Here is a 26,029-nt window from a genome sequence, read left to right on the forward strand (position 1 = left end):
TCCCCCAGAAGCCAACCCTGAGGTGCTAATTCACAGATAAATAGTTTTAATCACATAGTCCTATCTGTAAACATTTTTGAGCAGTCCTCCAAATATATTCATAGTTATTTATTCACACACTGTATGTATGTCCTACTGTCCCAATGGGCTACACATATTATGAAACTATTCAAGGAAGAAACTCGTAAAGGGTAAGATAAAAATAAATGCTTAAATCATCATAATACATACCCATGTCAATAACAGCATTAGTCACAATAGTCAGAAGTTGGGAGCAACCTGTGTGCCCTGGACTAGTAAATGGATAGACAAAATAGCCACCCAGTCTTGGAATATCACCCAGTCTTAAAAATGGAGGAAATTCCATTTCATGCTACAACATGGATGAACCTTGAGGACATTATGCTAAGTAAGTGAGATAGCCAATTACAAAAAGACAAATACTATTGGATTCCATTTCCGTGAGGTACCTAGAGTCATTGAGTTCATAGAGACAGAAAGTAGTGATGGCTAATAGGAACTGGGGCAAGAAGGAGAGGGAGGGAATAGGGATTTATTGCTTAATAGTTATATCATTTCAGTTTTGCAAGATGGAAAAAGTTCTGGAGTTTCATTCTGGAGATTGGCTTAACAATGCAAATATTGTTAACACTACCAATCTGTATTTTAAGATGGTTAAGATGTAAATTTCACATGATGCTTTTTTTCTCACTGCAATTAAAAATAAATACATAATTTTTAATTGTGCTTTTAAGAAATGAAGTTATCATATGTTATCCCTACACCCCAATGGATCATTTTGTTCATCCCTTGGGAGGCACCTGCCCATTTTGGAGACCTTCGCACTAAAAATTCAGTGTGCAAACTTGTCCGTAGTGTGATCAGTAAAAGTTTCTGAAAAAAAAAAAATCCTTTTGCAAAGTAGATGTTGAGATTTCTCTCTTCAAAGAAGATAAAACAGTATAATAGAATTGGTCCTGAGGAGGGACATGCAAGCATGTGGATCTGAGTTCCATCCCATCTCTGCTACTTAGTTAATATGATTTGAGGCAAGCTCATCAACTTCTCTGGGCTTACATTCCTCAAATGTAGAAGAAACACGTTTTCATTTATTCATTCAACAACTTTTATTGAGTGCTAAAACTATACCAGGAGCTATGGTATATTAGTTACCTGATAAAATATGTGGTATATTAGTTATCTATAGAATATTTGTTGCATAACAAATTACCCCTAAACTTGGACACATAAAATAACAGTTTTCATCTCATGCAGTATCCATGGTTCAGGAAATCAGGAGCAGCTTGGCTGGATGGTTTAAGTTCAGGGTCTCTTTTGGAGTAAGATATCAGCTTGGGGCCACATCATCTGAAGGCTCAACTAGGGTAGAGTAGATGCTTTCAGGATGAATCACATGGGAATGACTGCTGGCAGGTTGCCTCAGTTCCACCCCCTGTGTGGGTCTCTATGAACTGTTTGAGTCTCCTCATGACATGACAGCTAACCACGCTCAGAGCAAATGATCTGAGAGGAAGCAATATGAAAGCTATGATTTCTCTCATGGTTGAGCCTCAGAAGCCACCTGCCACTATTCTGCAATATCCTGTTTGTTCTATGGTCAGCCTTCTTCATTATGGGAGACTCGGTGCAAGGTCAAGAATACCAAAGGGCAAGAATCACTGGGGGCCAGCTTGGATACACTGACGCATAAAGTGAACATAGTGCTTACCCTCAAGGACCTTATCGTCTAGAAGTGAAAACTGACTCCAAATAAATAATTGCAGGAAGAATTGTTTATTTGTAACTGTAGTGCCTTGCTAGGATGGAGGAGTACTGAGTCCTATAAATGTGCTTACTGTGAGAAACTTGATCTTCTCTGCTGTGTGAGGGAAGTCTTCCCTGGAGAAGAGAACACTTAGGTTGATGCCTTAAGGATGAAGAGAAGTTAGACAGGTATCTGGCAGCAGAACAAACAGCTTGTGCAAAGGCCTTGGGGCAGGAATATGCTCAGCCCTTTCAAGGATCTAAAGAAAGCTTGTGTGTGTGTTGGGGGAAAAGGAGAAGCATATCAATCCAGGGAGAAAATGGAGTGAGATGACACTGGGCAAGAGGAAGGAGATCTGACTGTGTGGCCTTTACGAAACGCAAGGATTTGCAACTTCATCATAGAAGCGGAGGGAATGTTTTTCTTCCAGGTAGTGGTGGGGCATGGAAGGAGATGCCTGGAGTTGGTATTTTTCTGTCTGCTCCGGAGATGAATTATGAGAAGCTGGGAGACCATCTGGGGGAGTTTTCTAGGAAAAAGATGACTTGTAAAAGAGCTGTCGTGTTTTTTAAAAGAGAGAGAGCAAGAGAAAGTGCCCAAATTTAGGAGACACTCACGAAATATTACTTCCCTCTCCTTCTTGAAACAAACTACTCAGAAACACTCAAAATAAGGTGATATCTGCAAAACAGGTATCTCTAAAAAGAGTAGACAAAAGTATTGTCAAATACTGCTATCCTCATTAGGCACCTCGTAAGCTCAGCCACTAGGGTTCAGAAAGAGTCTTGTCTCGGGAAACAGGAGGATTTAGTAGTCATCTTAATCCTTGCTCCACCATCAGCAGGAACCCAGACCAGCCCACAGAGAGCTCTGAATAGCATTTATGATGCTTAATCAAAAATCATGCAGCGTTGATGTGGAAATTAATTGGATGCTCGGGTTTTTCACACATCATGGAGAGTTAGACATCACAAAGAATTTGATAGGAATATATTTAGTAACTGTATCAGTGATGTTCAGTCCCAAGCAGAGACCTGTATCTACTTTGGGGCTCATTATATCCTGAATGACAGTGGGTGCTCAGCAAATCTCTTTTGATTATGATGATTAACCACATTGCTCAGTGTCTTTAATAGCTACTGAAGAATTGGACCAGACCTGGGGTTTTTTAAATAGGACCCCCCTGTGCGATTATGTATTTAATCATTTTTACTTAATGGACTCACTGTTTTAACTTACTGTATGTTACCACCATAATGGAAACAATTGCTGGCTATACAAATACAAAGATCATTAAAAATAGACACACACACCCTAAAACTCCAGGTGCACAGCCTATGGCGGGTGCAACCCACCCCAAGAAATGCCAGACTGGGGTGTGCCTGTAGCAGAGGAGCTCAGAATGAATAGCCAGGTCATCAGACTCCACAGCTGTGTGTGCCCGCAACACACAGCAACTGATAAAGAATGCAGGAGGAGAATGAGAGGCAGATTTCTCAGGCGAACAACAATGAAATCTACCGCGTGAACCTAAAGAAACAAAATACATGGAAAGGATAAGAAAATACGCTAAGGCCTAGAGACTACTCAGACTTTGTAGCTCCAGGGACCACCAGCTCAAAAAATAGAGAGAGAAAATGCACCTTCTGGTACAAGGACCAGGATTCATTTATTCGATGTGTCAATAATCTGGGGAGGGGCAGGGACTGAACTCAGGAAAGGCTCAGTACTGTGTTCACTGTTGCTGGAAGTTTCCTTCTGCCCTTGCTCTAGAGGGAAATACCTACAGAGATACCCAAAGGTAGGTATTTGCAGGGGCAAAACATACCTGTACACTCATACGTTGCTCAGACGAATGGCAAATGGGATAATCCCTTTGAGAAAAGGTTTGGCAGTCACTTACAAAGTTAAACACATGCTTACCGTACAAGCCACAATCCCACTCCCTAAGTATTTCCCCAAGAGAAATGAAAGCATATGTTCATAAAGAGAAGTATACAAGAATGCTCATAGCAGCTCTATTCATATTAGCAAGAACAGGAAATGAATTCAAATGCCCACCATCGGTGAATGGATACATAAAATCGGAGCATGTTCATACAATGGAATACCATTCCCCAACCAAAGGAACAAACTACTCATACATAAGACAAAATAGGCCAATCTCAAGAACATTATGTTAGCTGAAGAAGGCTGGGAACAAAGAGAAGTACCTACTCTCTGGTTCCGTTCAGAATAGTGGTTGACCGAGGTGGGTGGAGATGAATTCAGAAGGGCATGAGAGAACTATCCAAGAGATGGAAATGTCCTCCACCTTGACTGCCATAACGGTTCCATGGGTGTACACACTGCCAAAACTCCCCCAACTGTATACTTAGCACCATCTACTTTGCTACAGATGAATTCTACCTCAACTTTAGAAGTACGATTTTTAAAACAACCTATTAGCTAAAGAGCTCTTTTAGAAATCAGTTACTACTAAGAATGCCCCAGGACTGTGGGAAGAGCGGGAATGGGAACTGCTTGTGTCCTGGAAGATGAGTGTGTTTCCTACCCCAGGAGAAGCTATATAAGCCCGCCCACCTCCCTAGGTTGTCCGAAGCATAAAAGAAGGAAAGAGATGCCAAGACACTTGGAAACTCTCCAATCATTGCACAGGCTGAAGGGGTCGTTTAAACATGATTACTAAATCCTTAGAGCCACATCACTCCTGCCTTTTTCCATATTTCCATTTTTAATATAGAAGGAAGTCAGCTCATCATAAAAAAGATTTAGGTATTACAGAAGAGTAGATCAAATAAAAACTGCCAGTTCCCCCTTTTTCCCCCACTCTACCCCTCCTCTACAATCCCGACTCACTTCCCAGTTTTGATGATATGCTTGTTTTTTTGTGAATCTTCCGGACTTTTTTTTCCCCAAAACTGGAATCATACAATGGGTCATACTGTACAATCCTCCTTGTTATGTAACAACATATTCTCTCCCATGGGTTGGATATACCATAATTTATTCAACTAAGCCCCTAAAATTTGACTTTTTGATTCTCCCCCAATGTTCTGCTACTGTAAACTATGGAATGAATGTATTTCCTTAGCCATAGGTCTTTGAATTCTTGGGTGACTATCCCTTTAGAATGAATTTCTAGAGGTGAAGTTTCTGGGTCAAGCAGTACATGCAATTTTAATTTTGATAAAGCTTATCAAATTATTCTCTAAAAAGAATGAATCAATTTACAGTCCTCCCAAAAGCATCACTTCTCCTTCTGATCTCATAGAGAGGGAAAATAAAGCAAAGGGAATGTTGCAATGTTCAAAGACTTCAATGCCCTTGAAAAACAAAAGTGATGCTGAGGCCAACATGTCCCTATTTTTACTGCTAACTTGAAATTTCCATAATGAGGAAACAAAATACATGATTTAAAAAAAAAAAACTGTTAAGCAATGAGATTAATGAGAGTTGAGAGCCTATGACTTGAACATTTGCTGGTTAATAGATTTAGGGATAGAAACAGTGTTACGTCAATTACAGTAATTAACCACAGATGAAGATGAATTGAAGGGCTTTCGCCAGCCAAGCCTCCATTGAAATGCTGAGTAATGAGCCGCTGGTGGGGATGGAAGGTGAGAAACAGGTTCTGATTGAGGAAAGGATGAAGCTCTCCTCTTCTAGGATGTGTTCTCAGAAAGAGTTCCAAGTTCTCAGAAACAGAGTTCCAAGTTCTCAGGAACAGAGTTCTATCCTGCCCCCACATCCCAAAGAACCCCTATCTGGAAGAGCATGCCTTTCAAGAAAGAGGACGCTTTTTAACAAGCACATTTTGACTATGTCCCCCAGGGTAGTTTTTTTCTCCTTAAACGGAGTTAAACTCTTTCTGAACCTGAAAGAACATGACTCTGAAGGAGACATGTCCCTGTGATGACATGGACAATTGGGAAGAACACCAAAGCCAGTGTTTTAGCACCTTGCTGACCAAGTCAGAGAGAATCCACGGCCCACCCAGTAGTCAATTTTATTGGAAATAGGTCTTCAGAATAGGGGGAAAGAAAAAAACGATATAAGGGAGAAGGCAGTACATTCCAAAGCTGTAACTAGAAATCATCTGTAATACTTCACCAGGATAAGAGCCCTGACTTACGATCACTCTAGCCAGAAAGCCACTTGCTGGTTTTCCATTCACTTCTTTCTTTTTACAGAAAGTCAAATTTATTCTTTTTGGCGCAATGTTCTATGAGTTGGACAAGTGCATAAAATTACATCACCAGCACCACAACCAAGAGACGGAACAGCCCCACCACGCCAAATACCTTGACTCATGCTGCCCCTTGTGGTCAACTCCTCTGCAGGCACCACCCTGAGTCCTATACAACCACCAATCTGTTTTCCATCCCAATTGTTGGGCCTTCTCTAGAGAATGTCATATATATGGAATTCTAGCCTTCTCAAGCTGTCTGTTGTCAATCCATTTGTGATTAATCCATGTGGTCGTATATATCAGTACTTGTTCCTTTTTTATTGCCATATAATAACCCATCAAATGCATGAACCAGAGTTTATCCATTCTCCAGTTGTGGGACCCTTGGGTGACCTCCAGTTTGGACAATTATAAATGAAGTCACCATGTACAGGCCTGTGCAGGTTTTTGTATGAAATTAAGAATTCCTTTATCCTGGGATTGCTGTGCCATATGGTAATCCAACTGCTATTTAATCTCCTTAGAGGACAAGGAGCCTAGAAATAGCTCTGTGGCTCCTGGAGTTGAATACTCTTCTCCATGAACACTGTTATCACTTATGTAGCATGCGTCTGGAAGTGAACAGGCTATGATCTGGTCTTGTCTGGCAGTCCATTCCAGCCGTGTTGCCAGCATGGAATAAGGAACTCAGGATGTGGACTTTGGTGTTTTCAGTCTAATAACCCCAGAAAATCACTTGCCCATGTGGGGGAGGGGAGAGTGGCTTAATCAAACTAAACCAGGACACTCCATTTCCTTTCCTTTTCCATCAGTTTTTGTATCTTAAAAGTTTCATAAAGATTTATGGACAAATAGCAAGTAGATATTGGGATTTTTAGCTAAAAGAAATAAGTTTAAATGGAAATCTGATTATTTTTCCATTTGAAATGTTTTGAAAATATATGCAGTTCCCAAATTTGCTTGCTAAATGTGACTTTATAATGTGATTAAATTCCCAGAAAACTAAAAATAATTATCATACTTATATAATCCCTATTATATCTGAACTCTTAGATATAATTTTTGATGATTTGCCAGTGAAATGATAAAATATTTTTAATTTTTTTTCTATCATAACTGAACATAGCTGGGTTAAATTCATTAAATACTCAATTGAGGCTAAAGATTTGACATTTGCAACACACAATGATTTCTATCTTTTTTCAATTGAATTAAGTATATAAGACCTCTATTTTTAAATCTAGTGTCAGCTTACCCCATTTTCCACTTTCCACTTGTTTTTCCAAAATATTAAGGGCAAAATGCAATTAAAATATGCAAATAATGTTGCATACAGCACTGCCATAGCTAATCATAGTATAAATAAAGTAATATGACACCAACACATAAAAAAGGAGGCTTACGAAAAATCAACACTGAATTCACAGAAACACAACTAACCAAAAGGTGAATCTTAGAGATTTAGAAACCCTTGGTTTCTTGTGTTGTTCTGCCTAATTCCAAAAACAAATCGTCTTTTTTTAATAATTTAGCTAATATGTAGAAAATGAGCAAGTTCCACCTGATAACTCCCATAATATCAAATGACACTAGAGTGAACAAATGATTTTAGACAATTATTTGTCTTGTAATTAGTTTATTCATTCATTCATTGAACATGCACTGACATCTGCTGTGTCCACTGTGGCATCCAGTAAGACATAGTCCACATCCTTGAATCACTTACAATAAACTGGAGGTGATGGAACATGGAGAGAAGGATTGTGGATAGAAACTATCCAAAGAAAATGGTCACATGGGTAGGGATCTTCTTAAATGAGATAATAGTTGAACTGACTCAAGTTAACCTGCTTTAGAGAGAACTATGAAGAGACAAAACAGCATGGAGGATAGGCATGGACAGAGTTGCTTGAAGGGGAATGGGAGAAAGTAACACTAGAGTCATAGACTCATTTCCTAGGGCTACTGCAACAAATTATGGGAAACTGGGTGGCTTATCACAAGAGGAATGTATTCTTTCACAGTTCTAGAGGCCAGAAGTCTGAAATCAAGGTAAAAACATGGCTGGTTCTTCTGGAGGCTCTGAGGGAGAATTGGTTCCATGCTTCTCTCCTGGTCTCTGGTGGTTGTGGGCAACCCTGTAGACCTATCATTCCAATCTCTGTCTCCACCCTCAGCTGGCATTGTCCTCTTTCTCTGTCTCTGTCTCTATCCCTTCACATGGCATTCTTATAAAGACACCAGTCATTAGATTTCAGGCCCATTGTAATTGGAGTATGGCCTCATTTAACTTGTTTACATCTGCAAAGGCGCTATTTCCAAATATGGTCATGTTCATGGGGGATTTAGTTTTCATGCCAGGGTTATGACTTCAACAAGCTTTTTTGGCAGACCCTGTTCCACTTACAATAAACAGCCCACAACTACAAACTACAGCCCCCCCATTGCTTTTCCATCGTTGTCAGGTTTTATGGAAACACAGCCACACCCACTTGTTCACACATCTTTGATATCCACTTTTCCACTAAAAGCAGAAAGGAGTCATTGTGACAGAGACCATATGGCCCACAAAGCCTAAAACATTTGCCATCTGACCCTTCCAGAAAAAGCTGGGGTACCCCCAAGCTAGAGAGAAATTGGTTTCAGCCAGTAATGATTGGCGTTGGGGTGAAGCTAAAGAGGGAGAACGTGATGCTGCAAACTCCAGGGAATGTGGTCCTATGTTTCTAGAAAGTGTGCAGATCCAAATAGGATGGAAAAGACACAAAAAGAAAGTGTAGTGGGCTGGAGATTTGTCGGCCACGTTAGGAGATGTGGTGATGTATGAAGGAGGGGGTGGGAGGGGGTGGAGAGCAGAAAAAGAGACATGGCTTCTGTGATTGGGACAGAGTCACTGTTCTGGGTTATGAGAAGATGAAAAGGGAGATGCTAAGATGGAGCCGAAGGGGAGTCACTGGAGTGGGGGGAGAAGGCCATGGACTGGGAAGTCAAGAGGACAGATGAGCATTCTTCATGGTTCTTAGAAATGCTGGGGCTGACAATGGTATTGGGGTGGCAAGGACCACGATAGGCAAGGGCATGTCATCCCTAAAAGGTCTAGAGCCCTGGATTTCCTTTCCCAAAAAACTCATGTCCGTACTTCAATGAGTGCCACCTCCGTGCACAAAGCGATTGTGTGATTAATGTGGATTCTGGTGCCTCATCCTTGTAGCAACTTAATAAGGTGTGCGTACAGCCTCCAAATGAAGGCTGTAATCCCTTTTCCAGAGTTTATGAATTATGAAGTTGGATTGCCATCACAAGTGCCATCAAATTTTTTGGCTTCAAAACCAATTAAAATGATGAATAGCTGTGAAAGGAACCAGAAGTGCATTTAATCTTTCTCCAGAACAGTTGGGGATCAGTCCTTTCCTGTGTCGCATTTCACATTAGCTGGGAACATGAAATTGGGCCTATTCAAAGGTAAGACTCAAACAACTTCACCATGAAAGGGAACTGATCTACTTAGCTTTTTTTTTTTTTTTTTTTTAACTCTGAACGCTGGAGTGTGCCTCATTTTCCTTTTCGCTTCTTTCTCAAGGTCATAACACTCTGTTTCCATCATCTCCCATTACCGAGTTTATCCTAAAAAGACTCACTAAAGCGGAGATTAACTGTTGGGGGCTGGGGGAAGACAAGTGAAAAAAATGCTGAAAGATTTTGAGTTTGATTTATAATGGATGCAAAATGAGTGACCACCAAAAGCCCTGAGAACCAGCCCCCTCCACCACCCCCACCACATACACACACACACACCACACACACACACACACACACACATCCCTTTCTGCTATATCATATATCTCGGGTATGAATGTTCCCACCCAGTTTCAAGAATGCTGGGATAAACAAGATTATCAGTCTTGCCGTTTGTTCCCCCATTTTTTATGGTCAGAAAGATCTGCAGATGCCATGAAGTACAGAAAGAAGAGAATGGGTCTGACTCAGAAGATCTCAGTTCTAGTATGAACTCAATCACTTCTAACTGAAAAACCTTGAGCCAATCACATGACCTCCCCGAGCCTCAGTCTTCCTATCTGTAAAACAGGGGGTTACAAGACTCAATTCTCAAAATCATTGTGAGGCTCAACTGAAGTTAATTTGTGTTGAATTCTACACATATGAGGTTTATACCTAGAACTTGTATCTTCAGATAGAATAACTACGGGCCTCTGTGTGATCTGCTTCTTATTCGCGTTGCTATGCTTTTGACCAGAGGGAAAAAACGGGTAAGATGGGCTTCAGCCATCTTACCAATAACATTTGGACTGAACAACTCCTTCAGTGAGATGACTCGATTATCAGTGACCTCTTTGCTATTTTTAGGGCTGAAAAAGGAGAGGCAGGTGACACTGAAGTTGTATAATCAACCACGCAGGGAGGGCCGTAAACCAGTGCCTCCCTCTCTTCCAGGACGTCCGAACTCCTAGGTAGTGGCCTTGGACCTCAGCATCCATTCCAAGGCAAGCAGAACCCTCACAGAGGACCCAAGAGAAAGGAAGCTATGATCATCCCTCGCTACAACATCGCAGAACACCCAGTCAAAAGAGGGAAACACAAATCGACTTGCACCTCGTCACCTTGACAACACAAATTTAGACCCTGGCTGAGACGTGCTCTTCTGATCTTTTTCCAAAACAGTGTCTCACTCTGGTCCTGCTGATTTACACGCTTGCTGCTCTAGGACCTGAGAGCACACTCCGGCGTCATGGAACTTCGAGAAGCAGGTTTAAATAGCCAGACGCGCTGGCTGCTGCCAGCCCCTGTGATCTTCCCTCCCAGGCGAGGTGTGAGGTCCAAGAGCAACTACTGTAAGCCCATCTGCTGGCCTCTGGGACCCAGGACATCCCTCCCCTTACCCTGCGGGATGGATGGCTCTCCTCACCCTCTCATTAAATTATCAAAGCGAACTCGGACTGCCTTTCTTAAACCCACATCATTTCTTTCCTTCAACCTGAAATTAGCCCTTGCCTTTGTGTCAGCCTCCTTTGAAATGACAAACAAGTGACAAAGGCTTGCAGCACCGCCTTGAGCTGCTTTTGTACAACTGGCTCAAGGTCAACTTGGTCATTGTGAGGACATAGAGACACCTCAGCAGTGAAGGGTCCTGGGAAAGGGGAGAGTCCACAAGGCTGGCACAGAGCCGGAAGGACTGACTGGTGCTGGGGCAGGTGGTGTGCCAAGATGGGCTTGGAGCAGTATCTATACTCAGAGAGGTCGGCTTCTGGCTATAAGGGCATACGATGCCTGCACACAGAATCAGAGCACACTTGCAGTTGTCTCTGTGCACCCTCATTTTTACTAAAACCAAAGGATATCCTACTACATGGTTAACTTCAGTTTATCTATATCACTTGTTAGAATCCAGTAAACACGTGCATGCGTTGAAATTTACACACACTTTAAAAGAAATGTCTTAACTCCTATTGCTGGTAAAGCGGCTTGGCATTTAGTTTTGTCTATAATTGGGTGTATTTTTAAGGTTTTGACAGAAACTTTATTTTAAGCAGCAGGCAGCAAAAAATAATTCAAACCTTAATATTCATAAAAAATTATTCAACTGCAGGAAAACCTTCACTTTGAACTTTCACTCTTCTTTCTTGTGGAATCCATCCCAGCAACAGCTCTACCCTGCTAGAAGTACAGAGAACACCATTATATTGTGCAGTGATCATACACTTTATCTGGCTTTCTAGTTTTCCTTGGTTCATCAGGAGTGGCCTGATGAACCAAAGAATCCACTGTGACAACTCTATTCTCAGAACTTGCTCTACAGAATGCAGTTCACTCTGAGAGATGCCAAGAAGCTCCCAATGCTTCCAAAATACCACTCCTTATTCTCTACTATTAGAGATTATGTTCTTTGGCTTTTTCCAGTATCCATTCTTTTCTGTTAAAGCGAATAATATTGGGAAAGGCACTGTACTGGACTTATTTGTGCTGAAATATGAATGGCTTGTCAAATTCGGTTTCTTCCTGCCAGAGAATTTAGGTGGAAGGGAGAGGAGGGAAAGTGGGAGGAGAAGGTTGAAACAGGGAGATTATGGATGCGTAGAGGGGAAGCAATGAGCCACAGGCAAAACCCACTCCATGGATCCATTTTGCAAATAAAAGAATCTGTGCAAACCTGAATCTCCTGGAGATCTGATCAAAATGCAGATTCAGATTCAGCCAGTCTGGGGACAGCCTAAGACTTTCCATTGCTAACAAGTTCTTGGGCGATATCAATGCTACTGGTCCACGAGCCACACTGGATCAAGGAGAGCCAGAAGGGAAGCGATGATCAAAGGTGTTAGGTCACTAGTTCTACACCTTGCCTTGACATCTGTATTATCTGCAGAGCTTTTTTTTTTTTTTTTTTTTAAACTACTGGTGCCCAAGTCCTGCCCCCAGACCAATTAAATCAGAATCCAGGGGTCACTCAAGTATTCATACTTCTAGAATGCAATTCTACTGAGCAGCCTAAGTTCACTGCTAACCAAAACGTTGTTGATAATTAATGTATTCACTCACCAAGACTAAGGCAAGGCATCTCAGCTAAGGGATGGGACTCTACAGTGCCTGGCAAGCAGTTGGTACTTAAGAAATACTTGTTCAGTGAAAAAAAAATAAACAAACTATAGGTTGAATGCTTGAAGGAAAGCCAAGAGCCCAGAGAATGTAAAGAATTGAAGTTCTGACTTTGAAATGCCAAGGGACAAGATTGAGATTGGAGGACAGAACGTCTTTCCCATTACTCCTTCAGATCCGCTGTGCAGACACTCAATTCTGCTCATAACAGGAGGATCCGAAGCCAGAAATACCACCGTGGCTTTATCCCAGGTTTTGCCAAGCATGACCCATCACAACACACCTGCACAGTTTTTGCAATGGTGCTATTATTTCCCCGAGCAGATTTCCTTAAATTGACTCACATCTTCAACATAAATGAATGTGTTTTCAAGGGAAAACTATAAATCACTATTTCAAACAGAGAAACAACCTACATCCCTTGACATAAATGGAAGTAATTGGCAAAATAAATACAATAAAAACAACCCAAGTTGGCGCCCCACCTGCCCGTGCTTGCCTCTGTCAGATAAGGAGATGAATGGCCAGAAATAGGGAGGCATGAAAGACACGGCGTGCTTGATGGAGACCTGTCATTGCCATAGTGAGAAGGATGGAGGAGTGCTTTGGGAGAAGTCACAATCTGATGTTACTGAAGGGACCGCAGGCAAACCTCTCATGGAACACAACTCTGGGCCAGTGATTTTCAGACAGCATTCAGAAATCCATGAGCCACCACATAGTGCTGAAGAGTCTCTGGAGAAAGGAGGAGGAGGAAGAGGAGGAGGAGAAGGAGACAAAGGAGAAGAAGGGAAAGAGCATGAGGAAGGAGAAGAAGAAGGCGGAGGAGAGGGATTTCCAAGATTTCCATTTCTGAGGACTCCACTCACCACTGCTTTTTGTCTCACATAGAGTATAATGCCTGTTTCTTAAAAAAAAAAAAAAAAAAGTCCCCCTTCTAAGAGGAACAACATAAGCAACAGAGGAAGAAGGGAGTAGCTTAAGACTTGCTGTTGAGAGCAGGAAAATGAGCTTTCTCTTTGAAGTCATAACTGCTGCTTGAGGCCTCAAAGACAGCATACCTACCTTGGATGAGAGACTCTACTAAACCAAACTACGCTGTTCGGAAAATGAACAGACCATACAAAGGAAGAGATGTGCCTCCCGGCTCTTGAATGAGGTGTGTCCCAGGGTGGGAGTTACATTACTGGCTCGATGTACGTGCTCAGATTTGGACAGAATGACCCACTGACATTTAGGGAGTACATCCACTAAGTTGGCCCTTTCTATTTGCTAGGTATTTGTTTTTTTCTCTTTTAAACAATGAATGCAATAGAAGGCTCTGGTTATGGTTCTTATTACGCAGAACAGCAAGACGGCATGGTTAGAGGAGAAGCCTCTGGAGCCAGACTGCCTGGTCTAAATCCCTACTCCATCTCTTTTCATCTGTGCGACCTCAGGCAAAATACTCAGCCTCTCTGTGCCTGGGTTTCCTCGCTCACAGAATGAGAGTGATAAGAGTATTTTCTACCCCATAAGGATATCAAAGAGTCCCTCGCACTCGTTATGAGTTACCTGTTATCATACGGCAAAAAAAAAAAAAATTTTTTTTTACAGAGAACAAAAGGTTATGCTGTGAAAATTATGTCTTCCTTCCACCGGAGACCCCAAGCCCCTCTGTAGAGGCAAAGTGCTGTATAAAAAGGCTCTTGGGTATCTTTCCAGAAAAACTGTGTGTATTTATCACCGAGAATACCCTTCTCTTCAGTGCAAATGGTAGCTCGCAAGGCCCTCCATTGTACATACTGCCTTTCTTACTTGCAATTTTTCCTATTTCCTAGGAATGAGTTCGTGGTAGGCTTGACCCCTCATTCGTGGTGGGGGCTGCAGAGTCTTAAGGGTGCCCCATCATTTATTTCAGTTGTCCCAGCTGTTGGACACTGAAGCTGCTTCTGGTGTTTCACATTTATGATAAGAGTGTGGCCATGAAGACACTGAAAAGCAAGTATTTCATGTTATGTGCAAGTACACCCTTAGGATAAATTCTTCCAAGTGGGACAGCTGGGTCAAAGAGTCTGTGTGTCTTTTATTTGGATGAATATTGCCAAATTTCTCTTCTGAGAAATTGTACTGACTGCCTGGTACACAAAAGTCTCCCCTCCTTCTCAGAAAAATGTTTTAAATCCATAAAACAAAATATATGAGATAATCAAAGAAAGCAACTATATTGAAATGCAGTTTTCAGTGTATGAAAATACACCTGTGCTGAATGGTGGTGTGTATCATTCTTTCTTAATGCATTAACCAACAACATTTAGTGGCAGGGAGGACTGAGTAGAAAAGCTATTTCAGCCCATCAGCAAGCACTATAATGCGATATGACAGTACGTATTGGTGACAAGCTCACAGGTCCCGCTAATAATATGGTGCCTTGGAGTCTGCAGCCAGAATTGAAGGAAATGCTAAATCTGGGTTGGCAGCTAGTGAAAATAGAGACGTAAATTCTTTCTGAACAAGTATGGGACCCTGTCGTAGAGGCAGCTCTCGGAGCCTCATTACAGTGAATGGCAGTTTCTCCTCAAAAGCGTCAGGTCAGCCTGGATTTCACACGTTCAGAATAGCTCTTAAAAAATTCATGGGTGGGAATCAGCCTCATCCAGCCTAATACAAGCTTCATAGGATTTTTAAAATAACCAGACAAGTCAAGGATAGATAGATAGAGATAACTCTACGGCAACCATCCAGAGGTATGGCTTTGACTGTTTCTTGGAGATATAAACTCACCCCTTCCATCAATACTTCAATACATCTGCTCTTCTACCCCACAGGGTTCAGTAGACTATTAAATAAAATGAGAGAAAGGCTCTGCATTAACCATTGGGAATTAATACCAATTCCTCCTATTTTGTGTAGTGTTTAGAACCTCTCTCAGATCTGCCAAGAAGAGCAACCTGATGGTCAAAGGAAGGGACTGCTCAGCTTTGGAAAACAGAGGAAGCCTAGTGGTCCAGGACATAGCTTGAGGGCGTATGATCCTTGCCCGGCCCAGCTATGATGTTAGTTTGTTTTCTCACCCCAAGAGTACTCTGGGGACTACAGAAGTTACCAGAATTTACAGGAGCAAGAAGGAAGTGGTGGTAAGAGTTGTCAAATCCACCATCAGAGAACACGCCATCACTGGAAAAATGCACAACTCTGGCCATCTCAGGGGTATAAAAGAGAGATTTCAAACACTTCTGAAGATGTATCTTTTTTTTTTTTTAATTTCTGAGTGCTGGAGTAATGTTAAATTTCATTAAGTTTTACAGCTAGACTTAATATAGACATAAATCCCTTTAATGTTGGTTTCAGTCAAAAGTGAGCTGAACATTATCGTTAAAGCAGTGCATGTGGGAGAATTATTTGAGGAAAATCAAAATAGGCACAGTTGGGAACATTCAGCCATGACCATATTTGACGCAAGTAGGCACAATAGCAAAATTCTCTAGACTCTAATGGCCTGGGCTATTTTGCTGCTCAGTTTCCATACAGATGAGCTTTGTTCTGGGGCAATATGGTTGCAGTTTGCAAGTCTATCTGGGGAAGCTCATTTCTCTTTCATTAGTCCATGAGCACAGTGCAATTTCAGCTAATACGGTTACATAGCTCCTGGCTGGGTTATATGGTTAAACGCCTTCAGGGAAAGGAGAAGTCAGAATAAAGGGACAAATGGGATGGATGTACTCTCTTGTTCTGAGTGCCTATAGCTGTTGGAATCTCATTGGTGATTAATCATATGCCATGCTGTACTCATAATACTCTTAATTGTTTGAGACATTAGGTAAGTCTGGTATTACCTGACGTTTCACAGGGGACATCTTGTCTCCCTGGTACAATTTTTTTGAGGTCTGAGCTTATATATGACGCTAACGAGGGGATCTACTTCTTGCCATGGTTCATAGATGCGGTTGTACTTACATGCATTTGTGTGCAATTGAGAAAAGCACTCCCTCCTGGTGGGTGAATTGCAAAACAGCACCCTCCTTCTGGTCAAACAAATGAGAAAAGGGTGCCCACTCCCCAAGGGCTGGCCAATTATTTTTTCAAGTCCCACCCCAGGGCACACGGCTTGTGGAGTCCAATGCAGCCTTTAATTTCTCCCCTTTGGTATGCACCCTTATGCAAGGCACAACCCGGACAACTGTCCATGGCAGCCCTGATTAAAGATACCACTTTCTTAATTTTAGAGTCAGACCACAGAGTTTGTTCCTCAGTGCTCTAAAAATATCTGTTCTCTCATGGAGCAGTGGCCCCCCATGTTAACTGTATTGATCTATAATGAAAGCTTGTATTGTAAGAATGTCAACACAGCACCACAAAAATGAAATATGGGTAAGGCCTTGTAAGGCACACACCATATGTACGCGTATCACCTGGCGATCACCTCTGCATGCCGGAGGACTATTCACTACCAGCACCCGCTGCTCTCTGCCAAGAGTGATGGTCTGACTTCGGAAACAGATAGGACACTTGTAGATGGAAAGACAAAGATCTAGAGGGCTATTGCCCCTAGAAGCAGCCCGCAACCAGTGATGGACAGGGATGGTGGAAACAATGTTGGGACTTCCTACCATCCCAGCCAGATGCTTTCTTCTGCTTCCATGAGTCTCCCTTTCAGTTTCTGACCAAAGTCACACCTGAGGACCCACCTTGGATTGGTGTGAGAGCCAGGAGAGGGAAACATCAAACTCTTAGCAGTGTAGTGAGGCTAGCTGATATCAGATTGCTTTTCAGCAACTACAACCCTCCTAGATGAATGGGGCATGGGACAGATATGTCTGAGAACAAAGGAGGTCCTTCAGGACGACAAGGATTGGGTGAAATAGTGTAGGCCTCAGGCTCTCAGAGGGTGTCCTGGGGACCTGAGAGGCCTAAGATGACAGCAAAGGGCTGGCAAACAGTTTCTCTAAAAGGTAGTAAATATTTTAAGATTTGCGGGCTTCTATCACAAATTTACTGTCATGGTGTGGAAGCAGCCGTTGGCAATAAAACAAATAGACATGGTTGTGTGCCAATAAAACTTTATTTACAAAAACAGGTAGAGGGTCGGATTTGGCACATACCATATTTTGTGACTCTTGCTGTAGGCAATCAAAGAAAGTGAAGGACCTGGAAGGAGAAGACGGAGGTGAGGGAATGCCCACACTGTTAGAGAATGCACTTGATGGCTTACATTGATTCATTTTATCCTCATAACAACCAAGTACTTACAGGTTTATCATCTGCATTTTAAAGACGAGGAAACTGTGGTTTTCAGAAAATAAGAAAATTGCCAAAACCAAACAGCCCAGGTTTGAAACCAGATCTATTTGATTTGAAGGCATCTCTCTCCAAGCTGACGCCTACAGACACCTTCATTGTGTACAACCCAGCAGGCAGAGTCCACAGATCCCAGAGGCATTAAATTCTAAATCTGGGCGGAGGGGGGACCGAGTGGCAGTGCCAGAGACAGGTTCAGTCTCAAGGGCCTTAGAAGCTTCTCTGAGAGTGTTAAAGCAAGGGGCATAGTTGCCACTGTGTTCACCATCAGTTTTCACAGTGAGACCAGCCCCAGCATCCGACCCATGCCATTTGCCAGTCCGTGACTGGAGGCAGCACAAGGGCAACATCTCAAACATAAGAAGTCAGAAGATTTCTTGAAAATAAGTTCCTGTCCTCTCCTAGCTTAATGTGCAGGTAGGCATCTGATGGAAACAAGTACATGGTACAAATAACCGTCGGAGGGCTTGGATAAGAATCAGTGTCATAATCATTAAAGTTCCTTTCTATGGGCTAATCCAGTCTTGATTTCTGACTATGCATTCAAATACTCAGAAATTAAGCCTTAGAATTATTAAATACCAGAGGGTATTTTTTTTCCTCCTGCACTCAACTCTTATAAGAGAAAGGAACCAATATCTGAAGTTTCTTCCAGAAATAACTTCCAGGGAAGCCCTGAGGTCAGTTTGGATTCAGTCCCGTCTTCTCACTTTCAGGACGATGGTACAATGATAATTCAAAGTACTTCGTGATGACTCTGAATCATCCTGATCCTGAATCACCAATGATTAAATTATGTTCACTAAACAACTAGTATTTTCTAAAGCAAGAAAGTAGACTGATGCATTTGCAAAAGAAGTTATGGAAGAATTTAAACCAAAACAAGCCAATGGCTTAGCCTGGGATGACCAAAGCATTAAATTTACAGAGACACCACTGCCCCCTCAATGTCCACCTTAATCGCTCTTTTAGAAAATTCTGGCATAACTCAAGGCTGGTTTAATTTATTCCCTTACACAAATAATTTTATGGATGACAACTCTGTGATTCAAATCCATAAATGACTCGGTTTTGGCTATAAAAGTATAAACAGAATGCTTACCAAAAGTTGCTCACTGTTCTTTCTTGCTATAAACCATTTGATTTTTAGCCAAAAGACCTACAGCTAAACAAGCGCTACTGTTTGCCTTCATTAACACTCAGTATAAACTGTTACACAAGGAATTAAGCATTAGTCATCAAATTAATTAAAAGACAACAAAACAGTGCAACCATCTCAACACCCAAAGGTGAATTTGACCCCAGACAATATGGGGTCTTTCCCTTCTTAGAAAAGTGGTCCCAGAGTTCTGGGGATTCTTGGCTGCAAGTTCGGCCGTGAGATCTGTGCAATACCCTCTCCAGGCCCTGCCCACCTTCAGGGCAAGCAGTTTTCTCCAGGGCCAGGTTGGAGACCAAAGACCTCAGCCCAGACCACGGGTAATTATTATCAACCAGAAAAGTGAGTCAGGGTGAAAAGCTTGTGAACCAGGCAATCAGACAGCAAACACAGAGGTGCAGAAAATTCCAATTTTTCTTTTCTCTAATGGAATTTAGCTTCTATCTGCCAGCCTAATTGCCCTCACTCAAGGCAGAAATTTCACATTGGTCAACTCAGGTGTTGCCCCCACCATCCTGTCTCCAGGATTGACCTTGAGCTTCAAAGGACTAGCACAGCCTTAGGAGAGTGTGCAAGAGTGCTGACGTTTTCATCTCATCATCTGTGCCCCTAGATTCCACTCTTGCATCCCCATTTCCACTGGCCTTGGTTGTAAGTCCATGCAGATCCTGCCCCAACCCTGGATCCTCAGTGTTCTGACCCCTGAAATTTCTAGGCCAGCTGGTTCTCACTGTCATGTCCTCACCACCACACCCTCCCACAGGATATTCCTGCTGCCAGCTGCTCCACACTGATGGTCAGAGGAATGCAGAGTGGGGCCACCCCAAGTCCCTGAGCTAAGACACCCCTGAGAGCCACTACTGAACTGCAGAAATCGTCCCCTGTTCTAAGATGAGTCCCAGGCCTTTCCAAGGTTGGACATTCCAAAATACCTCCATCCTACTCCAGAACACAACTCAGAAGAAAGTAGCACTCTGCACCATTTCTGGGGTTCCCACAATGGCTACTCATTGAATTTTTCCATCCAATTTGCCTTAGACCAGGGGATTTTTCTCCCTTCTATCGAAAAAGGAACTAGGCTTAGCAAACAGTCTTCCAAATCTATTACTTAGGTTTCAACCCCAGCTTTAAAACCCAAAAGAAAAGTACTAACTTGAATTTCTCTTTCCCATCCCCCAACTGTACCTAAGAATGCTCTTGTCTCAAAAATTCAGAGAACGTTAGGGGTAACTGAACATAGTTATTATTTCAAAATAGTACCTCTCAAAACAACTGAAAGCCAAACAGTTCAAGAAAAGTAAAAACAAAACAAAACAAAAAAACATGCCAAATATGTCTCCCAGAGACAGAAAATATAGACCAGGTTGAGAATTAAACTTTTTAAAAAGGTAAATGAGAGTAGTTTGGGATCTAAAGAAAGAAGGAGGAGCAGATTATTTGGAACCAACAATTATGGCCAGAGGAGACAGAAGGATGTCCTCTCTGATGATCACTTATTAAAGGAAGACCTAGATTTTAGAATAAAGGATAGGCTTGTCCAACACCACAGGTAAAAAGGACTGTTCCAAATTTTGAATGGGGTTGGGGAAGGTGGAAAATGAGGAATTAATTTTTGATGGGAATGAAGTTTCTGTTATGCTGAGTAATTTCTAGAGCTGTGTTGTGCAACACAGCCAGCAATACAGTATTATGTACTTTAAACTGTGGTAAGAGGATAGATTTCATGTTAAAGGTTCTCACCAACAAAATCAAAAACAACACCCAGACACAAATGAGCACACAGAAATCTAAGGAGGTGATGAACATGATGTAGCACCTTAGTTGTGGCAATGTGATCACAGATGTATGCATATGTGCAAGCTCATTACATGTGAAATAGACCAAGTATACTTCAATAAGGCCCCAAATTTTTATATTTAAAAAAATTGGGGGGCCCCTGGGTGGCTCAGTGGGTTAAAGCCTCTGCCCTCGGCTCTGGTCATGATCTCAGAGTCCTGGGATTGAGCCCCATGGTGGGCTCTCTGCTCGGTGGGGAGCCTGCTTCCTCTTCTCTCTCTGCCTGCCTCTCTGCCTCCTTGTGATCTCTGTCTGTCAAATAAATAAAATCTTTTTTAAAAAATTGGGGGAAAAAAATTGGGGGCGCCTGGGTTCAGTCGTTTAAGCGTCTGCCTTCAGCTCAGGTCACGATCCCAGAGTCCGGGGACAGAGTCCGACATCCGGCTCCCTGCTCAGCTTCTCCCTCTGCCTTTCTTCCTGCTTGTGCACTCTTCTCTCTCTCTCTCTCTCTCTCTCTCTCTCTCTTCCTCAAATAAATAAGTAAAATCTTAAAAAAAAAATTTTTAACACCACACACAGAAATAAACTCAATATGGATGAAAGACCTAAAAGTGAGATAGGAAACCACCAAAATCCTGGAGGAGAACACAGGCAGCAATCTCTTTGCCATTAGCTGTAGTAACTATAGATGTGTCTCCTGAGGCAAGGGAAGCAAAAGCAAAAATGAACTATTGGGACTTCGTCAAGATACAAAGTTTCTGTACAATAAAGGAAACAATCAATAAAACTAAAAGGCAACCTTCAGAATGGGAGAAGATATTTGCAAATAACATATCTGTTAAAGGGTTAGTATCCAAAATCTATAAAGAACTTATAAAACTCACCACCTCAAAATGAATAATCCAATTTAAAAATGGGCAGAAGACATGAATAGACATTTTTCCATAGGAGACATACAGATGGTCTACAGACACAAAAAGATATTCAACGTAACACATCATCAGGGAAATACAAATCAAAACCACAGTGAGACATCACCTCACACTGATCAGAATGGCTAAAATTAACAACTCAGGAAACAGCAGATGTTGGTGAAGATCTAGAAAAAGGGAAACCCTCTAACACTGTTGGTGGGAATGCAAACCGGGGCAGCCACTCTGGAAAACAGTATGGACTTTCCTCAAATAGTTAAACATAGAACTACCCTATGACCCTGCAATGGCACTAGTAAGTATTTACCCAAAGCATACAAAAATACTAATTCAAAGGGATAAATGCACTCCAATGTTTATAGCAGCATTATTTAGAATAACCAATTATGAAAAAAGCCCAAATGTCCATCAACAGATGGATGGATAAAGAAGGTGTGGTGTATGTGTATGTGTGTGTGTGTGTGTGTGTGTGTGTGTATGCATATGTATATATGTATGTATATATATACACATATATATATACACACATACACACACACACACACACAGTGGAATATTATTCAGCCATAAAAAAGAATGAAATCTTGCCATTTGCAACACCATGCATGGAGCTAGAGAGTATTATGCTAAATGAAATAAGTTAGTCAGAGAAATTCACATGTGGAATTTAAGAAACAAAACAGATTAACAAAGGAGCAAAGAAAGGAGAGGCAAACCAGAAAACAGACTCGTAACTATAGGTGGGTTAAATGGTGATGGGCATTAAAGAGGGTTATGATGAGCACTGGGTATGTAAGTGATGAATCACTAAATTCTATACCTGAAACTTACAATACACTATATGTTAATTAACTGGAATTTAAATAAAATCTTGGTAGAAAAAAAATTTTTTAATTTCAGGGTGACATCTACCCCAAACACCACATTTATTTAAATAAATTAGTATTATAATTCTGCCTATTACAACTACTGGGGACAAATCATCTTTTGTCATCCAAGAAGTGGAAACACAAGCTAATGGAATTCATCAATGTGCTCTTAAAAACATTATGCCACTAATGCATCAGGTTCAGAAACTGAAGCGTTTTACATGACAAAAGGGCACAATTCTTGGAAATGTCTCAGGACCCGTGACTCAAGAAATGACCACACTGGAATATACATTGAACCCAGTGCTCCCCAGCCCCCTGTCTGCTGTGGACCAGGAAACCCTCTAGAGCTTTACTGCAGAACTCAAAATCAAAGCAGAGAAAAATGGCATTCTCATTTTCAGTGTCCCAGGCAAGGAGAGAAAGCAGTGAGAAGGGATGGATTAGTCTCCAAAAGGTGGTGGATCATCTCCCATCATGGACCAAAATAAAAGGCTCATCAACTAAAAATCAAAATGGAAAATAAGCGGATATGGAATTAGTTTCCATGGGGAAAGGACTCTCCATGGGAAAGGCAGGGGTGATGGAGGCATAGAATTTAAGCTTCGAACTGAATACTGTAGGGTATACGAGTACTCCCCATTTGTAAATGTCTACTTATTTATTTCATCATTTGTTGCTCTGTGCCCCCCCCCACACACTGGGCTGTAAGTTACATGAGGGCAGAGATATCACCAACTGCATTCCCATATTTGGAAAAATGTCTGGCATAGGTTAGACTCTTACTGACGTGTGTCGAGTGAGTAAATGAAGTTGACACCGTGTTGATGTTAGGGGCTTGGGTGGGTGTTTCACACCCATGAATATAAAGGAAACAAGCCTATGTCAGTCTGAAGCTGGGAGCTGGAAGTGAGCCTTCTGCATAAAGCAAGAAAACTCCAGAGGTTGCCTCACTTGTGACATAAGATCTCGAACCTTCTGACCATCGGTCCAAGGACATATAAGTCCTAGATCCCAGGTGAACCTCATTTACCCACAGGTGGTGACTCAACTTAAAACGGAGGCAGTCCTGGAGAGCGTAAGACTCCAATTTGCCGGTTCTTGGAAGGTCTGAATTAGAATGGGGTGAGGAACCCTGGGAAGCATAAAGGGAGAACAGAGAGATCCAAGGACCCACCAGCTCTGGCACCATTTGGTGAGGGCTGGTCTAGCGCGGAACATTAACAAAGCACTCCACAGAGGGCCTGTAACCATAAAACAGTCATGTCTTGCAGCTTTTTCTCTTGCCTCAACGTCTGGCTTGATTAAATTAATGAGACACCTTGTGTTTTTCAGAACGCCGAGGCAAGCTATGACTTCAGCGGCAATGACCCCTATCCTTACCCTCGATACACAGATGACTGGTTCAACAGGTAAACTGGGCCTCGTGGGCTGTCTTTGACTTTAGATTTGGGGGTTTTATTTGACACTGCTTTGTTTTTAAAGCTTGAGCATCACCAACAAGATTAATCTCCCTTCTTCACTAAATTATATTGTGATTTTTCTCCTTCGTAGCTACATTCTCTAAATTCTTAGATTTTGTTAATACGGCAGCATTCCTCTAAAACTGACTTTTGATTCTTCTCTTCTCTTGAATTGGGAGTTATTTGACACTTTATTAAAGATAGCAGAAAGTAAAAATAATGAGAAATCCTTTTTTCAACCTAACCGAATGTGAATTTAAAACACATTCATTTCACTTGATCCATTGAAGAGAACTATTTTGCCTCTCTGCTCTGTGTCCAAATGTTTTTGAAAAGTGTTTCTGCTGTAACCTCGTAAGAGCTCAAATAGTTCTCTTCAACTAAACAGTAAGCATTATCGGCAAAGGTTTGAAGTATTTTTTTAATTGAGGTATGATCGATACATAACATTATGTTAATTTCAGGTATACGACATAGTGATTTGATATTTGCATATATTACAAAATGATCCCTACCTTAAGTCTAGTTGGTACCTGACACCATGCCTAGTAACACAAAATATTTTTTGTAGTGATGAGGACTTTTAAGATCTGGTCTCTTAGTCACTTTCAAATATATAAGGTAGTATTATCAACTCAGAGGGTTGAAGTATTGCTTGGCATCTTGTCAGTTGAACTAGCCATGGTCTGTCCAAAGTTGTGCCTTTTCTTCAGCCTCTCCTGCTTCCAAACATGTAAATATGTAGTATCTTTTCTCTAAGTAAAATTATTGCCTAGATGGTTGATTGTTTATAAGAAGTATCAAGAAATAGAGATGAGTGACTTGCCCCCTCAGAATCAATACAGTTTCAGACCTAGTGCTTGCTTATTATTGATGTTCTTGGGTGAAATTCATGAAAACGTATAAACTTCAATTAATGGTTTAACAATATGTGAACATCGCTTTTACTTCCCATGGCAAACTCATGTAGATAAAACAAATGTTGTCATTCTCTGTTCCGTGATTTTTTTTAAAGTGAGGAGGGGGTTGGTTGGCAAGGTTGCATGACTTCCTGGTCAGAGCCAATGCTTGAATCCAAGCTTCAGACATGTTTCTAAATCCAAATTGTACCATTCTTTAATAAGCATCACTTTTATTATAAAAGACAGAAAGCATGACAGCCAGAGGGTAGCCAGGGACGGGTCCCCAGTGGCCCAGGCAGCTCAGACTCTGTCCTTACAGTTAACAAGTTGACCAGTGTATGTCTGAGGCACAGTAAGTGCACATGAGTTGGGGACTTGGCGATTATAAAAAATACAGAAAAGAATAAAGAAGAAGAAAAAACAATTAAATTTGCAACATTTTATTTATTTTTTTAAGATTTTTATTTATTTATTTGACAGAGATCTCAAGCAGGCAGAGAGGCGGGCAGAGACAGAAGGGGAAGCAGACTCCCTGCCAAGCAGAGAGCCTGATGCAGGGCTCAATCCCAGGACCCTGAGATCATGACCTGAGCTGAAGGCAGAGGCTTTAACCCACTGAGCCACCCAGGTGCCCCAAATTTGCAACATTTTAAAAAGATCATAGCTGATGTCCAATAACACAGTTTACTCTTTATCAACTTCCAAAGCTGCTTTAAAATGATCCTGCAGTGTTTGGAGGTGTGTTTAGGGAATGAAGATGTATCAAAAAGGTCTGAGAAGTTCTGACACGAAGCATCTCGTACCTTCCATGACTTACAACCATAGATCCTGACATACCCTGAGCAAATAAACCATTTCCAGACACAGAGATGTGAAATTTCCAAATTGATGTCACTAAGTCAGAGGTGAGACATAATTGGGGATGGTGGTTTGGAACATTGCTCTGAGAAAGACCAAGAAGGAGCATCTGACTTCAGCATGGCGGAGTATCAATCATCCACACAATAACTAAGCCAGTAGATATGAAATTAATCTTGGACTGATTGATTCAGGTACAAAAATACAACCAACACAATGGTTTTCAT

The 26,029-nt window shown here is 41.6% G+C and overlaps 1 protein-coding gene across 1 annotated transcript in view; it reads left to right on the top strand.

Moving 5' to 3' along the window:
* Positions 1–26,029, top strand: part of PCSK2 (proprotein convertase subtilisin/kexin type 2) — a 278,454-nt gene that overhangs the window by 176,532 nt on the left and 75,893 nt on the right. Inside the window, exon 6 of the mRNA XM_044263484.1 lies at positions 23,915–23,991. Within this exon, the coding sequence (XP_044119419.1) occupies positions 23,915–23,991 (77 nt within the window). The remainder of the gene's footprint in view (positions 1–23,914; positions 23,992–26,029) is intronic.

The sequence above is a fragment of the Neovison vison genome, chromosome 8 (assembly GCF_020171115.1).
Source record: "Neovison vison isolate M4711 chromosome 8, ASM_NN_V1, whole genome shotgun sequence".
Lineage (NCBI taxonomy): Eukaryota > Metazoa > Chordata > Mammalia > Carnivora > Mustelidae > Neogale > Neogale vison.